This window comes from Grus americana, chromosome 2, assembly GCF_028858705.1.
Source record: "Grus americana isolate bGruAme1 chromosome 2, bGruAme1.mat, whole genome shotgun sequence".
NCBI classification, from domain to species: Eukaryota; Metazoa; Chordata; class Aves; order Gruiformes; family Gruidae; genus Grus; species Grus americana.
In genome coordinates, this window is record NC_072853.1 from 26,085,032 (window position 1) to 26,110,754 (window position 25,723).

General features: G+C 41.1%; 1 protein-coding gene across 1 annotated transcript in view; it reads right to left on the reverse strand.

Moving 5' to 3' along the window:
* Positions 1-2,038: 2,038 nt before the first annotated feature.
* LOC129203675 (neural-cadherin-like) overlaps positions 2,039-25,723 on the reverse strand; it is a 60,117-nt gene continuing 36,432 nt past the window's right edge. Inside the window, exons 15-33 of the mRNA XM_054818495.1 lie at positions 24,690-24,876; positions 24,380-24,523; positions 22,356-22,639; positions 19,769-21,386; positions 17,738-17,831; positions 16,763-16,947; positions 15,918-16,150; positions 14,615-14,892; positions 12,989-13,203; positions 12,594-12,725; positions 11,632-11,755; positions 11,362-11,494; positions 11,099-11,279; positions 7,591-7,757; positions 6,663-6,927; positions 5,686-5,866; positions 4,015-4,268; positions 2,911-3,065; positions 2,039-2,494 (exon numbers count right to left, since the gene is read on the reverse strand). Coding sequence (XP_054674470.1) covers positions 2,093-2,494; positions 2,911-3,065; positions 4,015-4,268; positions 5,686-5,866; positions 6,663-6,927; positions 7,591-7,757; positions 11,099-11,279; positions 11,362-11,494; positions 11,632-11,755; positions 12,594-12,725; positions 12,989-13,203; positions 14,615-14,892; positions 15,918-16,150; positions 16,763-16,947; positions 17,738-17,831; positions 19,769-21,386; positions 22,356-22,639; positions 24,380-24,523; positions 24,690-24,876 — 5,232 coding nt within the window. The 3' untranslated portion in view covers positions 2,039-2,092. The remainder of the gene's footprint in view (positions 2,495-2,910; positions 3,066-4,014; positions 4,269-5,685; positions 5,867-6,662; positions 6,928-7,590; positions 7,758-11,098; positions 11,280-11,361; positions 11,495-11,631; positions 11,756-12,593; positions 12,726-12,988; positions 13,204-14,614; positions 14,893-15,917; positions 16,151-16,762; positions 16,948-17,737; positions 17,832-19,768; positions 21,387-22,355; positions 22,640-24,379; positions 24,524-24,689; positions 24,877-25,723) is intronic.

Sequence of the window (25,723 nt, forward strand, 5' to 3'; positions counted from 1 at the left end):
GACACAAGTCCATTAAATGTATTGACAACAAGGCAACTGGTTTTCCGTCATGCGTGGTACTTTGTGTCTTCAGTTATTTGAGGGGGAAAAAATTAACTGCTGCTTCAACTTTCCTGAGTTATTGTTTAATGCATCCACATGTAAAATGTTCCATTTCAGAATATGAATTATGAAATAATCCTCTGGGAGATGGTAGTTAGCCTGTCAGCATTATCCGTAGCACATTGTTCAAATTAGTCTCTTTTGGAAGAGATAGTTTATCTATAATTACACTAAGCTTTACTTTATACCGCATTCAGAAGACACAACTTAATAAAAAGCAATAAAATGTATATGCACTTCAGAAAAATGTTCTAAGGGTTCAAGACTCGGAACAGCCACCTTACTGAAGCTCTGGGGCTCAGCAGTTTTCATTTGCAGCACAGCATATGTAATATCCCCAGATGTAAAAGATTTTGTAGTTTCTTACCACACCATACGTCTTTAGAAAGGAGGGAAAATGTACATTAAGCAAGATGTGGCTATATGTTAATATAGCTACAATATTTCTTTTTTTTATGACTTTGTAAGAAGAATCAATGCCCAACCATGTGAGGCTTTGGTATGAAGGAGTGGCTCATACTGACCCTTTGCTCCAAATCTTTCTAATAATATTGCTATTTTAGTATCATTTACATAAATGATTTTACGGCATGAATGCAGATTGTTTTATTCAGTTCACATGGTGTTTTTGTGCAATCAATTTTCAATGTAAATTATACTTGTTCTAATGGTATCAAAATCATCCTTCTAGGTACAAAACAGATTTACATTTGCATTTTTTATGCCAAGTAAAGTGATCAACAGTGATGAAAGACCTAATTTTAAAGCAATATTTATAAATCAAAGGAAGCATCAATGCTTCAATAGGAAGCAAACCTTGTAACTTAAAAAACACTGAATAGAAAACAATAAAAAACCCCCGTAGCACTTCAGAGCTTTGCAGCACACTGTGAGCAACTATTACTGTTCACACATCATGCCAGGCACGGGGAGCTGCCCCCGAGAGGTAAGAAAGAGAGAAAGGTGATTTCCCCATGGTCACAGGGGTGAGCGTTCAAGTCAACATTAGATTTCAGATGCTCCTGGCTCCCTTTCCATGCTCAAACCACAGTGCTTTTTTGGGGGGAGTAGGAGTAGGAGGAAGCAAAGGGGAACAGGGCAGGTTCCCACACTTTCTGTCTTGAGGATCCCAATTTTTACCATGACTGTCCTGATTGAAAGAATTCAGTTCCAACTTTTGCCTGGATTTCCTTCTAGCTTCTCTTCACACCTGCTATCAGCTCTTCTGTTTTCCAGCTGCAGACTTTGAAGAAAGGTTCCACGTAGAAAGCAAAGTTGGACATAAAACCTTACTGAACAGAAACTTTTCCCAGGTCTCACAACCACTTTTAAGAGTGTAAAATTGTCACACCAGCAAAGTGCTATTCACAGCTAGGATCTTTCCACTCTTTTTCCCTCTTTACGGGTAATTAGAAAAAAAGGTCAGATAGAAAAAGCCTCACGTGGTTGGGCAGCCTGTAACAGTGACATGGTGTGTGTGATGTCAAGGGAGATTACAGTTTAGGAAGATAAGACAAAAGCTGACAAGAAAAACAGAAATTTAAGATGTTTTCTATTTAACACTTGTAATAGTTATGTCACAGTCTAAAATGAATGCAATTTTCAAAAAATGCCCTACGCATTGCTACCCACCTGATAGGATGCATATTAATACTAGGGAGAAAATAATTCAAGTTCTTGCATCCAGGATAATTCTAGTAAGTCACTGTGGTCTACACAAATAAAAAGGGATATTATACTGCTATTCTATACAAATCCTACTTTCCAAAGTTTTCAAGAAAAGTCATGTTTAAAAGTCTTTGCACTTCTACCATTAAATAACTGTTTGTACAGTGCATATAAAAAGACTCCTGGGAAAAGCGAGTATAACACACTACTGTAACTAAAAACTTGCATCAAGTTACTTGATGTACCTTGTATATAAAAAAGGGCATTTCTAAAAGTAGTGTCCATATGTCATGGCAATGTGTCAAATTTCTTTTTAAGCCAGTTATAAATGTTCGTTTGAGACCTTATAGAGTTCTTTAAGCTTGTCAAACTTTGACCCCCACTCTTGGAGGCAATCACAATTTAGATCTTCATCACCACAAATGGAGTCTAAGGAACTAAGGCTTCCCGCTAGAGAGCATTGCCCTTCCAAGCAGTAAAAATGAATAGTGTCAGCTGGAAGACTCTGTAGATCATTGTCTGCATCCCAAATGATTTGAGAAACGTATTCCTTGAAGTCTGGGACGCCGGTAACAGCTGATGTCGATAGTTTCTGATGTGCATGTTTTGGGAGTGAGTCTCTTTTTGGGCCGGTGGGTGTCCTGGAGTGTGGAGCAGCTGCCTTCAAGGAAAAGTGGGGAATCATATGGAGAGGTTTCTTCAGCTCATCTATATCATAAGCATTCTGGAAAAAAAAAAATATAAATACCTGAGAGAAACAACACAAAAGGAAACAGGTTCCGAAAAACGTTTTAAAACTCAATGCAACACAAAACTGGATTCTGTGAGTTTTCTACAAACTGAAGAGAGGGCCTAGTCCAGATCACACCAAATCCCTTTGTGTAAAGATAGTTCAGCTAAAGCAAGAATGCTGTGTCCAGAGCAACCCCCTCAAAGGTGGCCACAGATGACCAGCATCATGAAAGGTACAAATTGGGTTGAAATAGAAGCCTCCCACTCACGAGTACTTCAGGTTAAAAAAAAATAATCAATTGGCTAAGGACAATCAGATAAATAAAAGTCTGGGAGAGGAAGGTGGAAGGTGGAAGTCTGGGAAAGAGAGGTTGGATTTGCAAAGACTGGATTGAGGCTGCATCATACCTGGTCACGTTCTCCACCTCCTTCTTCATTATAATTGAAGACATTTTCTCTAATATCCTCCCAGCTTTCACGCTCTTCAGGAATGTGGTAAATTCCTCCTTTCCGAAACCCTGAGCTTCCCCACTGACTCCACACCGTGTAGGAGACCAAGAGTGCTGGAAGAAATAAAGACACGTATTTGTTGTATGACATATGACAAAGTACAATGCATGATAAACAAGAAGTTACACGATTTCTGAGATATTAAATCAACTCTTAATTTGACAACCAATTTCCCAGGTAAGAAATGCGTAATTGTTAATATATAAACAACTTATATTCAGGAATGTAAAGAATCATCTATGTATATTACATCATAAACTTCATTAAAAGGGTATTTTACTTACCTAAAGGAATCCATTTAAATAGAAGGCATTTTGGCCAATCTCTGGCCTTTCACCAATCCTGAGTAAATAAGATACCCAAAGTAAGTAAAACACTGTTTTAATGAAGGTTACAAGTGTAATATTATCATGGAGTCTTTACTGTTCTGAGATGTGTATGCAGTTTTTCTTTATCAATATGAGAAACAGTTTTACGGTGTTATTAACTTTTCAGCCAAAGTGCGCCTGAAACTGGACACACAGTGAACATCTCTTTCTGCCCCACACTCTTAACAAGGCTTGCCTCTTAAGATCATAAACTTTCTAGAGAAAGATTTCTGCCTTCCTAATATGTGAATAGCATGTACTAGCTGTAGGTCCTACCTAATACAAATGTAAGGGCTCAGGGCAAGTGGGAGTTTCAGGTGGCTGTGGCTGCACACAGATTTGCATACATAGATGGAAAGCTCTTTTTTAAGAAGGATTGAAAATAAGTGATTCTGAAAGAGAGAAGTCCTAAATTTGCTTGAACTTCAATATAAGTTCTGTAACAAGGCTTCAATACAAGTAAACTGTAACTATGTGCTGATGCCTGTCTTTTAGCATCCTCAAATGAACTCCCAACTGGTGATCTCCAGAAAAAGTGAAACACTGATCACTACATCCAAGGGTAAAGCAGGCATGATTCAATGGAGCAAGGTGGAAGATTAAAAAGAAAGACAAAAAGTACTTGCTTTCCTACCTAGGAAGACAAGGAGGCACATGCTGATTGCCAGAATAGAGCCAGAGCTGAGTCCAACAGGTCTTCCAGCCTTCACTTGGCTAATTTCACACCATCTTCCCTTGTAACCTTCAGGGCATTGGCAGATGGTCTTGTCTTGGGATTGAGCCACACAGGTGCCCCCATTCCTACAGGTCCAGTGTCCACAAGGTGATGAGGTACAGTGTCTGAGCCCTGTAAGGTTGTCAGTCACTTCTACTTTCCCAGCTGGACACCTGAACAACAAAAGCAGAAGATGTCTTTTAGGCAGGCAAAGCACCTGCAGTTGTACATTGTTCTGAGCAAAGTTTGATACTATTTCTTTAAGGTAAATAAAGTCTTTTCAAGCAATCCCAAATACACACTGAGAGTATGAAATAGATGTAAACTCTAACATAGTGAGCTAGTAGGCCTATCAAAACATGAACATATGTTCTGCTTTCCCCATCCAGAAGATATGCAGAAGAGCTTCACTCCTTCCTTAAAAAAGGAAGGAGTTTGTTAAAAAAGGAAAGGGCCTGTTCAGCCTCTGAATAGACTAACCCCTTTTCTACAAACATGTTCAAAACCCCTAGAAGGAAATAGATGCCTGAGATCAATGGGGTTAGCAAGCACTTAGTATAAGTTTTGCAACGTTCATCTGGGCCTTTGGGAAAGAGATGTCATTGACCTCCTCAGAATGACCCATCTTGTCTTTGAGGACTTTAATTGGCAGAGAAAGTGATTTCTTCTGATATGTAATTGGAGAGGCAGTGTAGGAATACCGTGAGGAGCACAGACCTGCTTTCTGCAATCCAAAGAAGAAATACTAATGAATAAATGGAAGAGCCTTCATATTGCTCTTTCACTAGCAGACTGAAGAAAGGAGTGTCCCAAGGCACACTTAAAACCATCTCACAGCCTGTTGCAGCAATGAATCACCAGGCTTCAGAAGTGCTAAATTTTGGCTGAGTTGAAGGAATTCAAGTGGTTCCTTCTCCCAGTCCTGCATGTATGTATATTTGTTTTGTTTTGTTTTGTTTTTAACAGAAATGCCTGTATTTTGATTTGCATATTTTCATATACATATTTTGAATTTTTTCTTGAAAGAGTGGATCTTCTCCAAGGAACTAACTGTGTAGGATACCAGCTGGTGGTCTTTGGTTCTGACCCTGGACAGACAATTTTAGAATCCAGTTTTGTGACAGTCTAATTTTGAAAGTGTCATTGTTTCATACAAAGTATGATTAATTTCAACTTCATCACAGAAAATAGATGTAAATATATATTGTATATGCAATATATATTTTACACATATATGTACCAAGTATACACATGCTATATCAGAATATATATTTTCACACAGAGAAGGAGAGACCAAAGCTTTTGCAACCTGCCTTTTATCAAAGGGCATTTCACTTCCTCACTGGTCTGTGATCTTCTCACCATGGAAAAAATGGTGGAGTAAATAGGTTCCATATCAGACTTGCAGGAAAAGGCAAGTTTGGCCCCTGCTGGGAGATGAGATGGAGAGCAGGATTTGTCCTTGGGATGCCCCTCTCTGACCAGCAGCAGGGAGTTAGAAGCTTCATTGTTAGAAGCAAGTTGCCTGAACTAAGGTAGAAAGAAAGAGCTTCCCAACGACCCCTGGATGAAAACAAAAGCGTAATGTACCGGCATTCATGTTTTCTCCACAGGTCTACACAAAGGAAAGGGCTGTAACAGGGCTGGCTGCTGCAGGCACTGGAATGGCATCCCATCGTGACACCTTGCCGCCTCAGAATTAAGCCAAACTCCGTGCTTTTGCCTTCCACGAGAAGTGGCTGACCATTCAGCTGGACATCACGCATACAACCTGCATCAAAGCAGGGGAGTACACAGAGAAATACATTGAGTTAGCAACTTCCCCACCTCAAGCCTTGCCCATGATGCATATGCAGGAGACCTTACAGCATTGTAGAAAACTTAAAACATTTTTTAAAAGGATCCTAATACTGCTTATCAGTTTTATTTTAGAAGAAGAGCTACAGAACATGTGGCTATGGGCTCTGACCAATCTACAGATTGACAATACTTCTCTAGGACAGCTTGGTTGTAGCAATGCATCAATTTAGCAGAACTGTGCTATGAACCAGAACAGCTCCACTAAATTAATCTATGGTTAAAATAGAATCTTACAAGTAGGGCTGAATGGGAAGAAACAGAATTGAAAAAGTTGTCTTCTGTTGAGCCACTATCTCCGGTTCCAGCACCCCACACCAGGAAATGAAGAGTGTGGTGTGAATTGCCTTGAAAATCCTTCTCCTCCTACCAGGAGGTGTTGTGCCTATTTCTTAAACCTTTCTGAGGCAAAAAGGGAGTGAAGATCGCAGCGTGAGTTCCCTACTTGGGGCCTCTGGCATGGGAAATAAAAATTTGAAGTGCTGTTTTTCAATATCAACAGGAAATCTCACAGCTTCACTAGAACCAGATACAATGGCACATAAAGAGTTGAACATTAGTTCTGAATCCTCTAGTAGAGGAGGTGGGATTTCATGGGCATTGTAGTCTCCATGGGAATTCTTACCTGGCTTTTAGACTCTCCAATACACTCAAGGATACCAATTTTAGGCTTTAATTCCCTCCTTTTGGGAACCCATCATGTTACTTACCTTGGAAATCGCTCTCTGAATGATTAGGAAGGTGGTTTCCTAGCACGATGCTTGCCCAATCCATTTCAAACCATCTATTTGTACCCAAGGCAGAGGTCACTTCTTGATCACCTCCACCACTGTTAACACGCAGGGTAAATTCATTGTTGTATCGCTCCATGGTCAGAAGAACCCACTGGCCATTGTTTATACGTAATGTCCTCATTCTCAGAGAGTGATTTTTGTCCCCCAAGCTGAAGTTAACGCTAAAGAAACCCTCAACCACCTAGAGGAAGACAATAAATTCTTTTAATAACAGAAATGCACGTCTAAATGCTATTACACAGTCCTGCCTCAAGAAATGGACCTGAGTTTTTAAAATTAAAATGGCACTCTTGTTTTTAAGTGCTTTATTCCCAGATAAAAATTACTACAAGAAAACTGCAGGTCCAGGAATTATCAACTCTTTTCTTTACTGGCCACTCTTCTAACTCAGATGAACCTTTTTATCAATCTTCTCCCTATTGATGTCTACCTCTAAGTCTTCCCAGCTGACCCTCCTGTTACAATTGGAATAATTAGCCTTTGTCTAGCCAATGTAATCCAGATAGCTTTTTTTCAACAGCAAGAAAAATGAAGAGACAAGTTTTATAGCCAGAGACAGATAGAAGCAAATGGAAAAGGCAAACAAGACAAAACAATCTTCCCCATTCACATGTATCACATGCACTCATCTGTACTTTTTGCAGTGAAACAGCTAGAACCTATGTTATGAAAGGGTAACACTGAGGACAACACAAATGAGAGTAGTTACTCTCATGTGGAAAATTCTTGCTTTTTATTACATGAAAGAATAATTCCGTAATTGGAACCTGCATCCTTTCCTCTTACTGCGGTACTCCATGACAAATGAAGAGCACTAAAACAGAATGGCTTTTGGACTGCTCACCTCCAGTCGGATATATCCATTCCCATCTACAGAGGCCAAGCTGAGAAGGGTGCTGTGGGAGATACGGGTGCGCACCATCAGCTGGATCTGAGTGCTGTGAGTGCTGAGGATGCTTCTCGGCTCATAATGGATCCAACTGTCCCTTCCAAAAGCCCATTCTGGAAGAACTAAGCACAACACACACAAAATCAAAGTAAAAATCTCAGAAATTACTGCTCACTGGGATCTCCACTGCTTGAGAATTAACCAGTTCTGAATGTCAGAATTTTAGTTCTTAAGAAGCTTTGACAGCGTAATAAAGCATCATGGAAAGCATCCCCCCACTGCCAAGGGAGTTAAGAGGAAAAGAATAAATCAAGGAAACAGAATTTAGGCAGGAAAGGGACAATTAGATGATGTCTCTAACATTATGCCTATCACAAGCTATACATTCTACCCAATTACTCCTACACTGAGCCAAATAACTTCTTTTATTTTTTTAAGATCTGAAACATTTCTTCCAGTGAAGTAGATGGTATTGATCTGAAGGAAAAAAAAAAGATAATCTAATATTCCTTTCAGTAGTTTAGTCCTGTGGTTAATAACCCTCACTGTTAGAAAATGTGCACTTCCCATTTCAGTTGGCACAAGAGAAAACCTCAGGGCAGGCACAGAGTCAAAAGTCATAATATGTATTTTTTTTAATTTACAAAGAGAGATTATGTCAGTGTTTATTATCTGAACTAGAGAAAATGCATTGAAATTAATTCTTTCCACATCATCCTGGGGAATCCATCTGAGAGTCATCCAGCAGAGTTGCACTGCACTTTTGTGGAAATCAAAAACCACTAAACCACCTAGACCCTGGTGCTTTTATGCAGCAAGCACCCATTTCAGTCTCACTACCTGACAGCAGTCCTAGATCTGCTTGTTCTGGGCACAGCTCAGTTGGAAGAAAAGAAAAGAAAAGAAAAGAAAAGAAAAGAAAAGAAAAGAAAAGAAAAGAAAAGAAAAGAAAAGAAAAGAAAAGAAAAGAAAAGAAAAGAAAAGAAAAGAAAAGAAAAGAAAAGAAAAGAAAAGAAAAGAAAAGAAAAGAAAAGAAAAGAAAAGAAAAGAAAAGAAAAGAAAAGAAAAGAAAAGAAAAGAAAAGAAAAGAAAAGAAAAGAAAAGAAAAGAAAAGAAAAGAAAAGAAAAGAAAAGAAAAGAAAAGAAAAGAGACGAGAAGAGAAGAGAGAAAAGAAAAGAAAAGAAAAGAAAAGAAAAGAAAAGAAAAGAAAAGAAAAGAAGAAAAGAAAAGGAGAAGAGAAGAGAAAAGAAAAGAAAAGAAAAGAAAAGAAAAGTTTGTTCTTACCAAATAAATACATAGTCCAAGTTAGTGATGAGACAGGAAGAATGCTGGATCACCAACAGCTAATCTGAGGTCAGTGTCACACAAGTAGAAATCCAGAAAGTGCCCGGTTGATGCTGGGGCACTTAGTCTGATTCCCAGGACATAGAATGATCAAATGGTTTGGGTTGGAAGGGACCTTAAAGATCATCTAGTCCAACTCCTGTCCAATGAGCAGGGACATCTTCAACTAGATCAGGTTGCTCAGAGCCCCGTCCAACCTGCCCTTGAATGTTTCCAGGGAGGGGGCATCTGCCACCTCTCTGGGCAACTTATGCCAGTGTTTCGCCATCCTCATCATAAAAAAATTTCTCCCTTATTCCTAGTCTAAATCTGCCCTCTTTTAGTTTAAAACCATTACTCCTTGTCCTGTCACTACAGGACCTAATAAAAAGTCTGTCCCCATCTTTCTTATAAGCCCCTTTTAAGTATTAAAAGGCCACAATTAGATCTCCCCAGAGCCTTCTCTTCTCCAGGCTGAACAATCCCAACTCTCTCAGCCTGTCTTCACAGGAGAGGTGTTCCAGCCCCCTGATCATCTTTGTGGCCGTCCTCTGGACTTGCTCCAACAGGTCCATGTCTTTCCTGTGCTGAGGACCGCAGAGCTGGATGCAGTACTCCAGGTGGGGTCTCATAAGAGCAGAGTAGAGGGGCAGGATCACCTGTCTTGACTTTCTGGTCACACTTCTTTTGATGCGGCCCAGGATACAGTTGGTTTTCTGGGTTATGAGCACACATTGCTGGTTTGTGTCCAGCTTTTCATCCCCCAGTACCCCCAAGTCCTTCTCCTCAGGGCTGCTCTCAATCCCTTCATCCCCGAGCCTGTATTGATACCAGGAGTTGCTCCGACCCATGTGCAGGACTTGGTATTTGGCCTTGTTGAACCTCATGAAGTTCGCATGGGCCCACTTCTCAAGCTTGTCCAGGTCCCTCTGATTGGCATGCCATCCCTCAGGAGTGTCAATTGCACCACTCAGATTGATACATCAAATGATATATCCAATGATCAAGAGATTTAATTTCCACACTCTCTTTTCCCCTCACTGTTTCTCCTCTCTCCTCTTTTTTAAAGCATATTTTCTTTTCTCCTCTAGCTTATTGCCCTCCTATAACTCTTTGTAGCCCACTGTTCTCTCTTGTTCACTATGTCTGCAGCTACAGGCTCTAGCTGATGAGCAGGGATGGATTTTTTTGGGACACTGCAGTGACTCCTATCCCCAGCTGTCTGCTCCTTGCTGTGAACACGGCTCAGCCATTCATAAAGCATCAGCTGAACACCAGCATTTTTCAACCAAATATATTAGAAGAAGTTAGAACCAATCAAAGTTTTCCTATTAAATCAGTATATGACTTATGGATTTCAACTAATTACTTTCTGAGCACTTGGTTTGTCCCGCAGTGGTGAGGGGAAGGAGCCAATACAGAAGCTGGGCTTGTGAACCAGCATCCCAAGATAATGCAAAACAGAATAATATTTAAATCTAGGCAGATATTTATAAACTAGTGTCATCTGTCTGCAAAACATTAATACAAATAGCTGAACTATATTAACCATTTCTGTGGTCATTATAAACACTTTAAATAGTGAAGGTTCCAAGCCTAGAGCGTGCCAATTATGATTCCAGTCCTCATCCCATTGGACAGACAGAGCTTCCACTGAGTAATTTACTGTCATACCTTTTAAGTCTTGTGTGGCAGACGGAGAAAGGAAGAGAGGGTCTGGCTGCCTGCATAGAGTATTATTGTTCTGTATACAAGAAGGAAATATATACAAATAGTACCATGTTCATTAAACTACATGTTGTGATCATTATGATCAGAGGAAGAAGGCACAATACAGAATGTTTCCTCTTTCACCACTGAGAAATAAGAAGTTGTGATGAAAAGGACAAAGCAACCCATCTGACCACTTGCCTCCCCTGTAAAGCAAAGCAGGTCTCAACAAGACCCTCATCTGTGGCATTATCTTTATTCAACAAGAGTTAGAAGGATCTTTACATCATTGCAGATCTAAATCATTCCCAGAATACAGCATGGTCTTATTAGGCTACTCAGTTCAAAGTTGTGGTAAATTTAAAACAGTATGTTTGATGCTGTTCCCACAGATCCTCACCATTAATTTCTCCCTAGAACTTGCAGTACCTTTTTCACACGCTGGTCCAGCATATCCCGGGGAACAGTCACAGCGAAAGAAATCCCAACCACCAACGCACTTGCCATGGACACCACAGGAGGCCATCCCACCACTCTGACACATCTCATCCGTACGGACACAGCCGGGAGCGCTGTTCAGGGACTCTGCAGGGTGCTCTAAATCATAGACCTGGAAAAGGACAAAGAGAAGCGTCACATCAGGTGTTTACAGTTAACAGCAGTAAACCCAAGACTGACATTAATAGCCTTACCTTACTATCAACAATGACATTGCGGATGCAGCCAACAAACCCTCTGAAGCGCCTTTGTGAATCATGGTAAGGCAAAGTCTTCTTAACTCCACCCAGCTGCAGGGGCTGATGGCCGCTGAAGAGCCCACCCATGCTGAAGGGAAGGGAGGGAAAGAAGGAATTAGTGGTAAGAAAAATACAGAAACTTGGCTGAGTTTTTTTTCCTTTTTCCTCAGCTATTCTGAGCAATTATGTTTTCAATTCATGTTGGTTTGTTTGGGTTTTTTTTACCTCTGAATTCCCACAGTCTCTTTAGAGGCTTCACAGGCAGAGAGATCCATTTGGGAGAGCTTCTTAATGACACTGTCATCACCTCTAATTGAGACATTTACGCAGTGGTCAAGAATCAGCTTCACTGTCTGGAGAAAGGCATTATTTAAAACAATTGCATCCAGAGATATGCATACATTTTAATTACACATTTTCTTTCACTTAGCAGAAGGAGGAATAGTAACTAGCAGTCACAGTGTGGGAAACTTTATTAAAATAATAAAACACTTCCACATACTAATCTGGAAGGTTTTTGCACGTGGCGTATAACTAAGGAGCCACACAAAAGAAAGATCTGACTCTGCCATGACCATGCCAAGTCACTGACATGGTAGGGGAAAGATGGGATTTTCTTGGAGTTTTCTGCTAAATCAGAACCCAAAGAGACAGTCTAGCTGCGCAGATGGTCTTCCAGGCTACCTGTCCCAGTTCCTGACATGATCCCCAGTTTGTCTTACAGGGGGAGAGGAAGGGGCAACCCAGCAGATGCCTTCACCAGTGTTATAGCAGCAAGATGTTCCCATTACATGAAAGCATAACTATCTCCTTTGTGCTGCATGTCTGAAGTCACTTGGTGGGGCAGAGTTTCCCACTCAGAGAAATTAAGGATATTTCCTTCCATCAGTCCAGGAAGCATTTAGGCCCTGGATTATCACGACTCTGTGGTCTAAGCTATGGATAGGATCATTAAACAAAGAAAACAGCATGGCCAATTTCAAAGTTGGATCAGACTTCTTCAGGCCTTGTTCTGCTTCACTGCCTCAAGACTAAGGGGGCATCTGAGCTGACAAACTTCAATCCCTGCTGTTGCAGAGATGATGAAAGACTGATTGGTAAAAGAGCTCTACCGAAGGGAGGAAGGATTCAGAAGGGATAACTATGTATATGAATTAGTGATTCCACAGGACTGTCCATATTTACACTTGCCTTTCCATCATTTATAATTTTTATGTTGTGCCAGCGGCGATCTGCAACGTTAACTTTTCGTGACAGCTGCAGGAAAAGCTCACCAGAGCTGTGGCTCACGGTTAGCGACGGGATGCCACCAGAGAGCTCTGCAAAGAAAAGACTCTTATTGAATACGCATGAACCATGTTCCCACTCAAACGCAGTTCAACTGATTGTTACAGTTAGATTTTAGTTGGAGGAATTGTTTAGTCAGTTTAAAAAAATCCAACTTCAAACTGGGCATACTGGCAAATGTTCCACTTTTCTTTATTCTCCAGAAGGAATTTTATGGACTTTTTTTTTTTTTAAATATCAACTGTAAGTAGAATCTCACCTTCAAACAAGCACAAATACTCTTTAAGGTGCTAACCTAATGCAATGAAATCTTCTCGTTCTCCTGGCTGCCCTCGCGCCACTGGTCCATAGTACAGCAGAAGTCCATCGGCGACTTCAGTGATAAACTCTAAGGAGATGCGGCTCTCAAAGCAAGGCTTAAGAGGAGGGAACCACGCATAACCATGGCCTCTGAAGCTGTGTTTTGTCTGCTGGCAGTCTGGTCCATGGAAATTTGCAGAACATTTGCATCTATTAAATAAATAAATAAAGCAAAATTCCACCATCCAAGCAGAAGTCACGAAGGGCTCTTCCCACAGCAGGACTCTCCACTTCAAACACAGAAGACCGTGTTGCCTAGGCCATAGTGTGGATTAAGCACTAGCAAAACTCTCATCATAAAATGTTCCCTATTGACTTGTTTGTACAAACACAGTTGAGCTTTAGTTCTAAGTGATAATATGTCTATGCAAGAATAATTCTGTGAACAAATGATGGAGACATGGTAATACACAAAGCACCTGAAACTCTAATCTTTTCAGCAAAGATAAAAACCCCACTTTTCGCTAGGATTAGTTATCAGCTTGTTTAAAGACTTTATAGCGTTGACAGGGAAAGCAAAGGAAGGGTGTGGGAAGGTAATATCACCCAGAAAAAGTGAGAAAAGGGATGACAGTCATAGATCTTGATAACTTTACTTGTATTGCAAGCTACTTACTGCTCTATTTCACTATCAAAAACAGATGCTTGGCGTTCTTTCCTTAATACTCTGGGGATTTTGTAGAAAAGAGTAACCACAGCATGACAATAACAAAAACTGTAAGAGGCGAACTAAAGGAGCAACAGAAAAGGGCAGGAGGACAGGAAGGGAGAACAGCTGGGCCCCTATTTCTTAGGTTCTGCATCCCATAGATTGCTAGTACCTAATGAGAGCAGAGTGGCACGGTAGGATGCAGAAAAAGATCACTCAAAAAACCCACTGAAAATGGAGTGGAAGTAAAGAAGCCTCAGAGTTGAGCAAATGATAGGTGGAGGAGCCTACCAAGAGTTTCTGGGCAGCAAAATTTCCCTGGTTGATTGCATCTGAGCAGCAATGTCAGACACAAATCTTTACTATGACCAGGGCTTCTGCAGCTTCATTCTGAGTCCTGTCACCCCTATTAAGGGTTCTCAGAAGAGGCTGGTTAGTTGTTTCTGCTTTCCTATGTTGGGATGACCATTTTTAAGCAAATATGCTTGAGGCTTGCCTTCTGGAAGGGGACCAGGCTCATTCTGAGCTACTATAGTCCCATCTTTTTTTTCACTTTCATACTATTTTGTCTACAAGATGTCATTTTTTGAGAAAAAATGAGGCAGAGAATGGGGGAAGAGATAATTAAGTGACTTAAGTGAGATGATTTAAATGTTTAACAACATTAAGGTAGGTTGCACAAAACAAGAGCATTTTGCAGGATGACATTAAAGGAACTGGTGCAGCCTACAAACTTCCCAAGGTTTTCCCAGAGACTATGATGAACCAGAGCATCCACCTGAAAATAGAGGATTGTTTGCAAAACATGGAGTATAACAAAAAAGCAGTGATATCTCCCCAAGCTTCCGGTCTTGCTTCTTACAGACTGAGCTAGAAGCACTTTGCTTGCACAGCAGACAAAGCTTTACCAACCTGTAGCCCAAATCAGTATCCACACATGTACCACCATTGAGACAAGGGTTTGTCTGGTATGAGGAGCAGGAGAGATGAGGACTCTCCCGAGCTGCACAGCCACACAGGGCATGACTCAGGACTGTCACAGACACCAGTGAAATGCTTCCAGCTGTGGTTATTGTTGGCACATGATTCTGTTCATGCTTGCTGATGCATCCACTGCTATGAGTGCAGTTTGCGGTCACGCATTCATCAATGCCAATCTGGGTGATATTTATATCCAAGATGTTTTCCAGCTGTGGAGAACAATTAGTTGCATTCATCTGACTTTTCCACAGAGAGGAAGCTTACAATGACAGCCATGAAAAGCCCCAGTCTTATTTATTCTCAAAACTGGTTGCTATGCCACTTCCTTCCAACATCTACCTCACTCTATCCAGCCAAAGGCAGCTCAGCCTGGCATCTGTTCAGGTCAAAGCCTTGGTATAAGTCAACTACGGTCTGAGTAAGCACTTAGAAGACAAAAATATTATCATATTAATCATAAGATGAGTGGATACATTTTAATCTCTGATGGTTGTGATGGATTATTTACATAGCATCTGATCTGTATTCTTAATTTGGACTTCCATCTTAAAAATATTGGGAAGGGTGGACAGACATTGGGCAATGAAGAAAACTTTTCTGGCAAGAGGGAGCTGGTACGGCAGCACTGCTTCTAAACATAATTCTTGTTTCAGCCTCTGTGTATCAACAGACACATTTCCAACAGAGCGAGTCATTTAACTTTGATCAAAACTTTTTTTTGTTTTTGCAAGAGGGGCAGGAACTTTACTAAATTGTCAATGCACATTTCCAACCTGGTTTTCCACTGGAGAATGGTTATTTTACTGCTTTGCCCTCTTAAATCAGAAAGTTGGAACTTTTGACTGGTTTGTGAATTTCAGCTACAGAACATTTCTGTGTAGAAGACTATAAATTGAAACATTAAAATACCATGTAGAAAGGCAACAGCCAAACACATCCTTTATACAGAGTTTAGCAGTCTTTTCGATAGGAAGAACATGTTCACTTTCCTAAAAGCTCATTGTGTTTAGATGACTCAATATGTATTTATAGGCTGGCTTTTAAAACACTCATATTTGAAACTTTTAATATAAGTGCTAAAGGACTGTTTGACTTTACTGACTAAAATTATCCATTTTTCTCATACATTACTCCCTCAGTCATTCTAAATACGTGCATTCACTAGGCAATGGACATTATCTGAATAGACACAATGAGAAGATGCTGCGGTTTCATACATAGTATGGATACTTACCCACGCTCTGGAGGCCGCTACATTACCATTAAGTTTTTCTGCTTTATAATAGGGTGGACCATAAACTGCAAACCAAACATCAACCCCTTGGGTTGGACTTGCACTATTTAATACACTGAAAATGTGAACGTTTTCGACTTGGACTGATATAATTTCTGCAAGCAGCTTCTTCATCTGGTAGTATTTACTCTGTTTTTCAGGGGATTGGGATATGAACTCCTCTGGAGTGATACCTGTAATAAAAGTTTAAAACCTGACAAACACATATCTTGCAACTGTTGTAGCAATAAGAGAGGAGCAACACAGAATAATATCAAGGTTGCAGAAAATGCACTCAACTGCAAATTCAGGAGTATTTTCATTTTTAGGCTCTGAAATTCTCCAGGATGGCTTTTGCTCAGGGTTTGTGTTCTCAACCTTTTTGACTCTCATTCATTTCCTTTTTTCATTCTTTTAAATCAGAAACATGTTTAAGAAGATTTTACTTTTCCACAAAGAATGAAACAACTTGGTGAAGTTCAGGCAGACAATTATTCAAATAAAAGTTTTTTTTTTTCTGAAATACAAATTGCTGCTTTATTAAAAAGTTGGTGTAGAAATTTCACATCTTTGTCTTCTGCATCAGACAAGTATTTCTTGCTGTCTTTTTTCTCCATAGATGCACCTTCACATGCAGTGTCAGAGGACCATACAAACAAAGATGCATTTTCAAACCCTTACCTAGAAAACTATTCACCTTCATCTCATGTTTAAGAGTATTAGAATTCTAAGCAACGCAGCAATAACAGTAAAGAGGTAGATTTCAGTATTACGATCCTAACGTACTTCACCACATCATTGCTTACCTTTTATTCGTATAGAACCAGCATTACGGAGGCCATCATCTTTGATTTCCTTCACTGTAACCTTTACGGTTGAGACAACATCTGGCCAGACTCCATCAATGACTCTGACTCTTATGTTGTATGTTCCTGGTGGGATTCCTTCTTTAATAGTCAGCAAACCTGAGTTATCATTAAGGATAAAGTACCTGTAATAAGAGTTAAACCAAGGATCAAGCTATGAAAAGTTCAAAAGCTGAGTAGCAATTATCATCACTGCTGTTTTTTCTGATCCACTTTATTTTGGGAAAGCTATCAAAGAAAGTGTATGTGTTCCCTCATGAAGGGACAGGGCAGAACAGAACTTTTTCACATTGCCTTCTGTTGACTCCTAATCACTCTTCACCAGTATATCAAGAAGGTTTCTTCCTGCTTCTGTGGCATAGGAACTGTGTAGGAAGACTCCGGTTACTATAACTGTAATTTTGGAAACAGTGCAAACTCCTAGTTTAGATACATTCATTGGAAGTGACACCTCTGTCAAAACCTCCAAATGGCACACGTACATCTCAACCACATTCACAATCTGGACACTTTATGTGAACACATCCAATACAAGTAAGGTCTTAAAACCAGTGGTGACACGGAAACACCGACTCTCCAGGAGCATGGAGGAAGGAGAATGGAAATTAATGGGTATTTCTTCTGTAGTGGCTCAATGATACTGATTATGGGTATGACTGTGAACAGGAATTTGGAGTAGTGTTCTAGCCCATCAGGCAACGGGAAGCGGACTGGTTTGGCATACAGCATTATTTACTGTGGTCTCACACTTGGAAGGGCTTTTGGAGAGCTATGTACAAGTATCTAACCAACAAAATGCTTTTGCACACTTGTTTTTTTTTTAAAAAAAGGCAGTTTAAATACTTTTTATGTTTTTATGTGTTTGGGCAAGATTTCCATACATTTCACCCAATTTCCTTTTTTCTCTCCAAATACCTTGATGTTTTTCCTTCAAATTGGTAGATTTTGTGATCCCAGTCATCATCATCAGGGGCACGGACCTGGCCCAGTACAGTCGTGGGGAGGATACCTAAAACAACATAACATATAAGTGGCACGGTCAGACCTCTCACACCTACACAAACAGTTGACCATTCAGGTTTTACTGGTTTATGTCTAAAACCTCTATAAAAATAGTTATGATGGTTCCTGAGAGAAGAGGTGCACCATTTTGCAAATACCACATGGTGTCCTGCTTACTGGGTGTTTGCTGTATGTCTACATAGATTTAATTCAACTAGTGGCTGCAATGAAAAGCAGATGAGAAGGAAAAAAAAACCAAGCCACCTCTGAGGGAAAATGTAAGAGATATCCAGAAACAACATCAGAATTACTCATTTTCACTATTTTGGCTGCAGTATCCAACCAACTCACAGAGTGCTTTAGACAGGGCTTGGGCACGACAAACAACCAAAATGCTGGCTGGATTATAAAGGGCAAAACCAATAGCAATTTGGAGGAAATTACAGCAAGATAGAGAGGATGTCCAAAATACTGTAACCAGCCTTATTTTGAGTAGATGGTGAGACTTTGGGGTGAGATGGAAAGCAGCATGTATTCTCCTGGTTTTGCTTTGCATCCTCTCAGCAAAGTTCACAAATTAGTATTTTTTTGTTTTACAAAAGCAATTTTTGAAGGAAAGATGCACAGGTATCTGAATTCACATATCTACTCATCAAGGATACACAAAGAAGAGGAAAAAATGTAGGACTTCACCCTGTGAGAGGGAACAGCACAAGGTTACTGACAACCCTGACAGCTGAGGGACGGCATGCAAAAAGGAGAGAAAACTGTACCTCTCCTGCAACTGTGGCAACGTTCATTGGATATTTTGCAGGAAGCAGTATACAGGATGCCCTGGTGTTTGACTCTTACATTATAAGAATGTAACACAAAACACGATAGTAGCCTTATTCTGTCTCTCCTTAATATTTTACCTAACCAAAGATCTGAAGGCTTGAATAGTCCCTCCCAGAAATTAACAGTACAGATGAGTTTAACCTTTAAAGAGGCAACTAAAAGGGAATTCAGGCTTAATGAAAAGATCTGGAACTTAGGCTACAAGCAGAGTTTCTTAGCAAATAGCAACTAGACTCAGTTTCAACTTTACGATAAACAGAACTTGGGAGTGAGCACACAACAGGCAGAACAACATTTCAGTACAAATAAATGGTCAACAGCATCTACACAGAAGTAGCTTCTAGTGCGCCCACAACAGACAATCTATTTAATGTGCTATCAAACCATGGGATACACAGCATAGTAGAAGAGGAAGGAACGACCTGAGCCTACATGGATGCAAGCATCCCAAAATCTTTTTACCTGTGTGGTTTATTTTGCTGTTGGGCTTATTATGTGGGGACCTTGGATCACAGGAGAACTGCTAGCTGATTGCCAAAGCAAGAAGGGAAAGATGGCTTTTCTTGCACTGCCTGCAGCTAGCATTCACAGAAAATTCCCCCGTAACAGCATTTGCCAGCTGAAGGTTTATATGAATGTCTCAGGCAGTTTACACATGAATTCAGCTTAAGAGTATTCACTAAAACTGAATTCAGTTTGGAGGAGAAAAAAAGTTTGAGGAGGAAGAAGAGGGTTCTCACTATTCAGACTCACCACTTCTCAGCAATATTATGAATTTTGTTATTTTTTCCCCCCTGAAATGCTAATGCTGCTGGAAAACTGCATCTGAAAACAAGAGACTATTACTCAAGTTTGACAGAAACACACATAGAGCAGCAGCGAGCTATGCTCTTCCTTCAAGGCCAGCTCAGTTTCTTCTACAAACCAAATGGCCCAGAGTCCTGTGCCCCACACACCTACTGCTCTCTGGTGGGGCTTAAGCAAACTTCAGAAGCACCTCTACTAAGATCTTAGCTTATGTGGAACAGGACAGAGGCCTGTGAATGTGACAGCTGCTCCTTTGGCATTACTGTCACACTTGGAAGCAAGCATCAGGAAGCGATTTACCATCATAGCTGTAAATGAGACATTCCATGTAGCCAGCAGAATGCGGGTGGTCATTTTGGTCCCCGATATTCACAGTCAGCGTGTTGGTGGAGCTCATTGGCGGGATCCCGCTGTCTGTGATCAGGATGGGCAGGTAGAACACCTTGTGCACTTCCCTGTCAAAGGTACGCAGCGCGGTGAGCAAGGCACTGCCATTGTGGAAGTCCTGCAAGTTGAAGTTAGTCAGACTATCAAAATCACTGAGAAGGTGAAAGGAGAAAGGTGCTCCATTAGCAGCAGTGTCTCGGTCTTTAGCGTACAGCAACACAGAGGTCTCGTTCATTTGGACGACCTGTGGAGAAGCTGTGTTTTCCCAGACCACTGGGTTATAATGAGCCTCAAACTCTGGCCCGTTGTCATTTATGTCCTGCAAAGTCACTAAAACAGTGGCACTGCCAGTCAGAGGGGGCTGCCCCATATCAGTGGCAATGACGATGAGCTGGTACTGTGTCACTGTCTCATGATCCAGCAGTCCTGCAACCATCACCCACCCATCACTAGTCACAGAGAACTGTCCACCTGGGTCAGACTTGTTTAGCAGGTGGAAAGAAAACCTTCCGTTCAGGCCAGAATCCAAGTCAACAGCAGAAACCTGAACAACTTTGGTGCCAACTAGCGCGTCTTCCCCTAATGCAGCCACTTCATAGAACTGGGGGTAGAAGACAGGAGCATGGTCATTGGAGTCTTCCACATAGATCACGCAGTGAGCGATGCTGAAGAAATCCATGTCCTCTGCTTTCACAGTTAAATTGAACACCCTCTCATGAGGCTTCTCAAAGTCAATCCGCTTTCGTAGTCGAATAAACCCACAGTTGTTGACTTCATCTGTCTCTATGGAGAACTTGCGGTCGTTGTCCCCATCAAGGATGCTGAACGTCACCATGGCATTTTCTCCTTCATCTCTGTCCACAGCAGACACCACTGCCACCTCAGTGTTAATACTCGCGTTCTCAGAGACAAATGCCGTGTAGATCCTTTGCAGAAAGACTGGAGCATGATCATTTACATCGGTCACTAAAATAGTGGCGGTGCCTGTCCCAGTGAGCCCTCCTCCATCTCTGGCCTCAACCACTACTAGGTATTTGTCTGCCTTCTCCCGATCCAGGGACCCGAGCACTGTATAGATGGTGCCACTAACTGAGTCAATTGAGAACAAGTTCAGATTAATTTCATTTTGGACGTTCTGAATGATGCTGTACGTTAGCACAGCATTCATACCAGCCTTTGGGTCATCAAGGTCCACTGCTGTCATTTCCATGACAGGAGTGTCTGCCGGAGAATCCTCAGGTACGTGGCCCATGAAACAGCCATCCAACACACAGAGGAAAAGGGGTTCATTGTCGTTCACATCCCTCACTTCTATGATCACATCTGCAAAGCCAGTCAGTCCTTCTCCGCTCTCATCTGTTGCAAGAACAAGAAAGCGCCACGTTGATCGCTTCTCACGGTCTAACCTTTTATTTGCGCTGATCTCGCCTGTGTTCTCATTGATGCTGAATTCGCTGCTGGCCCCCTGTCCGTGCAGGGAATAGTTAATGGCATTTTGATCAGCCGCTTGGTCAGGGTCTGTTGCAGAAACCTAGAACAAGCCAGAGCAGGTAAGTGTTTATGTAAAAGAAAAGGGGAAATCACTATTCTTTTATTGATGTCAGTTAGTATTGTGCAGGCTAAATAAATAGCATGCATTTTAACAGCAAATATCTATTGGTTTGAGTCATTCAGGTCAAGTACTCTTTCAATAAACATCATGCATGGCCTAGAGAAACAAAAAGATCACGTTTAGACAGACAAATATATTCTACTTCCCAGTATATTTTGGAAAGAGGAAATAACTGCCACAAGAATCAAGTGGAAGTAATAACAGATCTGCTGAGCAAATGTTGCTTGTGAAACTTTTTGGAGCTGGAATACAAAGGCAAACAGGGGCTGTTTCTCTCTGAGTGAACAGAAGGCTGCAAAAACAGGGTGGCCATACATCCAAGCTGATTATCAGCACGGGCCAGAGAGAACTCCCAGCTCCTGATTTGCGTCCAGGAATTGTTTGGGAGACTGCTAGGTGGGCCAACCAAGCAGTCCTCATGCCAGGGACTGTTCTAACAACAAAACAATGAAGATGATCAAGTTCCAGAGTCAAAGAACAATCCCTGGTAATGTTTATTTGATAGTATAAATGTAGTTAAAGACTCTGTGACTTAAATGCATGAGGTACATGTGCCAACCACGCTATGCTTATACAGTTACTCAAAATATGCTGACTCTGCTTTGTAAAGGAAAACCATCACATTTGGAATCATAGAATCATTTAAGTTGGAAAAGACCCTTAAGATCATCGAGTCCAACCGTTATTTATGCTGGTCAAGGGAACAAGTCCATCATGCAAATCCAACCAGGCTTTCCTTATTCTCTTTTTTACAGAAAGTTTCTAGCTAAATCCTAATACCAGGGCTCACCCACCCTAAAGCAGCTACCTTTTTGGACTTGTGTGAATGGATGGCATTGAGCTGAACAAAAAGTCAGGTTTTGCCCTGCTTTGTGCAAATTGCTTTACCTTTAGGACAAGTACAGGCAGATCTGTGAGCTCCTCCAAGACATTGCCCTGGTATTCATTCTGAGTGAAGACTGGTGCTTCGTCATTCTTATTGATGACATTGATGATGATAAGAGTGTGGTTTTCCCATTTTCCATCAGAAGCTACAAGCCGGAGCTCATAACGTTGTTCTTGTTCATAATCCAGAGGCTGAGCAATGAAGACAGTTCCAACCTCAGGTTCCACATCAAAAACTCCTTTCACATTTCCTGATGTGATCTGATACCTTAGTTTGGCATTTGCACCTACAAGAGAAAGCAAATGACCACTGCTTCCACCCTCTGCATGCTCAATCCAGCTATACACAGTGGACATGTATCCAAGAGAAATCTTATTTGCCCAGACTGTTACAGTGTGTGGGGGAGATAAAACATAAACACAGCCACAAGCAAAATGACCCACGTATGTAATTTGTAGGGTCTGTGTATGGCAGATTGGGGTTTAGGTCTACCTTTATATTTACAAATATAATTTGCAGTCACAGACAAGCACCTATTTATTGATAATGAAGGAATTGTGTGCCTCTAATTCATTGTGCATTCACTTGCCAATAATAAAAAAGTAACATACTATTAAAATATTAGAAGCGATTTTTGCTCAATGTTTCCTAAGCCTCCCATTTAAAACGCCAATAATCCTTAACTTTTTTTTGACCACTGGATGGTGCTAAAATATAGCAGAAGTCCCCTATTTTGAGCAAGAATTAATCTCGGAAGAACATTCCACCTGTACAACAACAGTTGTTTGATTGCTGCAAAATGTTTAGGAACAACAACAACAAAAAAATGGTTTAGTGTTTCATGTTTACTTATTTGAAAAGGAAAAAAATACATGACATTGTGTTCCAGGATAGAAAGTAATTTCCCAAATTAAATAGGTGAACTGCTAGGAGTAAAAAGAACATTCAGCATTTTAAGTTAAGAGTCAACTGTGGATGAGAAGACTAGAGCAACATGGATGGCAAGAAAGTGGAAAGGCCATGCTGAACATTAGTGCTTGGGAGGACTTGGCTGCCTTTGCAGCATGAGTTTGAGCATCACTTGTTAGTCACTTTTGCCAAATTCTCTCAAATGCAGCAGCCTGTTTTAAATGGTCTCTTTACTTCTTCATCACGGGCACTAAAGAGGCACAGGCATTACAGCACTGCCACCGAAGGGAATGGTCAACTCCCACCTGCTCCCAGCAACATGTTCCTCTGGTGCTTCTTTGGGCTCTGTCACCAACACACCAGCTTGACTTCTTTTTTTCAATGGGTTTGTTTTTCTCCAGCAAGTTGAGCTGGACCAACTCGTGAAAGGAGCAAAAATGCCGCAGCAGAAGCAAAGACAAGAACTGACCAGCAGTGCATGGTGTTGGGCTGGCTCAGCCCCTCTGGTCTCACCACACTGTAGGGGCAGTTTCACACCATCAGAGAGAGCTGATGAGAAGTCAGCCCAAAAGAGCGAGCCCCTAAAGAAGGTCTGGCTTTCTCTTTTATCCTGCCTTATTCCTGCCTTCTCCCTGTCTGCATTTCTGGCTATGTGATCCCACATCTTCCACCGTCTGTCTGATTCTTCTGCAAGCATATGCTACCCACTAACTCACCAAAAAGCACACAGGCTTGGTTTTCTTGCAATAATAATAGGTAAAACTGACTCCCAGGGAGATCTGAAAAGCACGGGAGTCAGCACAAAGTAAGCACATGCTCAGGAGTGAGTTTTTATATTACTTCTTGTGAAGTTACAGCAGGGTTGTGACTCCAGGAGATTTCATTCTGCCCCAAAGAGACTGCCAGCTAGCTTAATTAACCTTTGCATTGCAGACCTGAGCACCTAATAAAAGAAAATGCTCCTGTGTGCCCAGAACTTCTCTCCTCACTTTTGCAAATGCTTGAAATGTTTAATCATCTCCTTAATGCAGAGATTTGTTTGCCCATGAAGGAAGTAACCCTACACAACACACAGTAATATTAAGAGGACTTAGAAATACATGCAGGTTCCACTTACCCTCATCTTTATCATCTGCTGTTGCTGTCACAACAGGACTTCCAACATCCCTGTCCTCATCTATGCTGACCTCATACACTGACCGAAGAAATGCTGGAGTGTTGTCATTCACATCACTGACAAAAATCCTTACGTAGGCTGTGTCTAAGAAGGAGATGCAAGAGGAACATGCAGACTAGAAGTGGCAGAGGTGGAATACCTTGTTGTAATCCAGTCAGCTCACATACCCCCCTCCCCCCAAGTCTAGAAATGTTAAGGGACCCAATCTCTGATGTCTTTTACCCAATATATAATTCCTTACTAGTTTTACCTGTGTTGGGCTGCCCGTGAACACCAGGTCTAGCAGATTCTGAAGAGTCCTGAGACTGAATTTCAATCAAGTAAGAGGCTCTTTTCTCTCTGTCAAAAGAGGCACGGGTGGAAATAATTCCTGTCTCAGGCTCAATGGTGAAGAATTGGTAATCCTCACTAGCATCTTTCAATATTAAGTAGTGAACCTAAAAAGGAAATAGTTAAGAGAGGTTGCATTTTCCACTTTCATTTGTATGACCATGTGCCGTGACTTCCCCCTCCTCCAGCAGCCTCCTGGGTCTGTCTGCAAAGTAGCAACACTCTGAGGAAAGACAGTTCATCTGGACATAATTTTTCTGTCTTTTTCCCATTTTGATATAAAACCCCAGAATTCTCAAACAGAAGAACATCTGTACCAGTGATATCAAGGCCCATCAAGCCCAGTATCTCATCTCCAACAGTGGCCAGCAGGAGCAATTAAGAAAGATCATGAATAACAGAAGGACAGAGAATGTATGGAATGAAATCTTCCCTGGTGACTTCCCAGCTTCTAGCCACCCATGATCTAAAAAAAAAAATGGAGCTAACGGAGAGTTTGAGTCCTATTCAACAGGACTGAACAAATGAAAACCTCCACTAATGAAAGCTATCCACATTCTTCCCTTTAACAAAGTTTTGGCTTCCTCCTCTCAAAAAAACATTTCCACCCCCACCTCCAAGTCATGCACGGAGCACCGCCAGGCAGTTCTACCAGACAGGTTGCTCTTCAGAAGTTGCAAAATGACAGTTACAGAAGAGCACATCTCTACTAGCCAGAGTTCCCTCCCAGAACAGCTAGTAGTATATTTGGAAAAGGCTCAGGAAAATGCACAGAAAATGAGCAGTTTCCTTCACAAAGCTGCTTTTTCCTACAGTTGGGTCATTATGACAATGATGGTTAAATGTTGATTTGACCAACCATTTGACTAATGATGGTGAAATGAAATGTTATTTAATTGACCATATTTAAATGGCTGTGTTTAACTGATCATAGTCACTGATGGTCAATTAAAT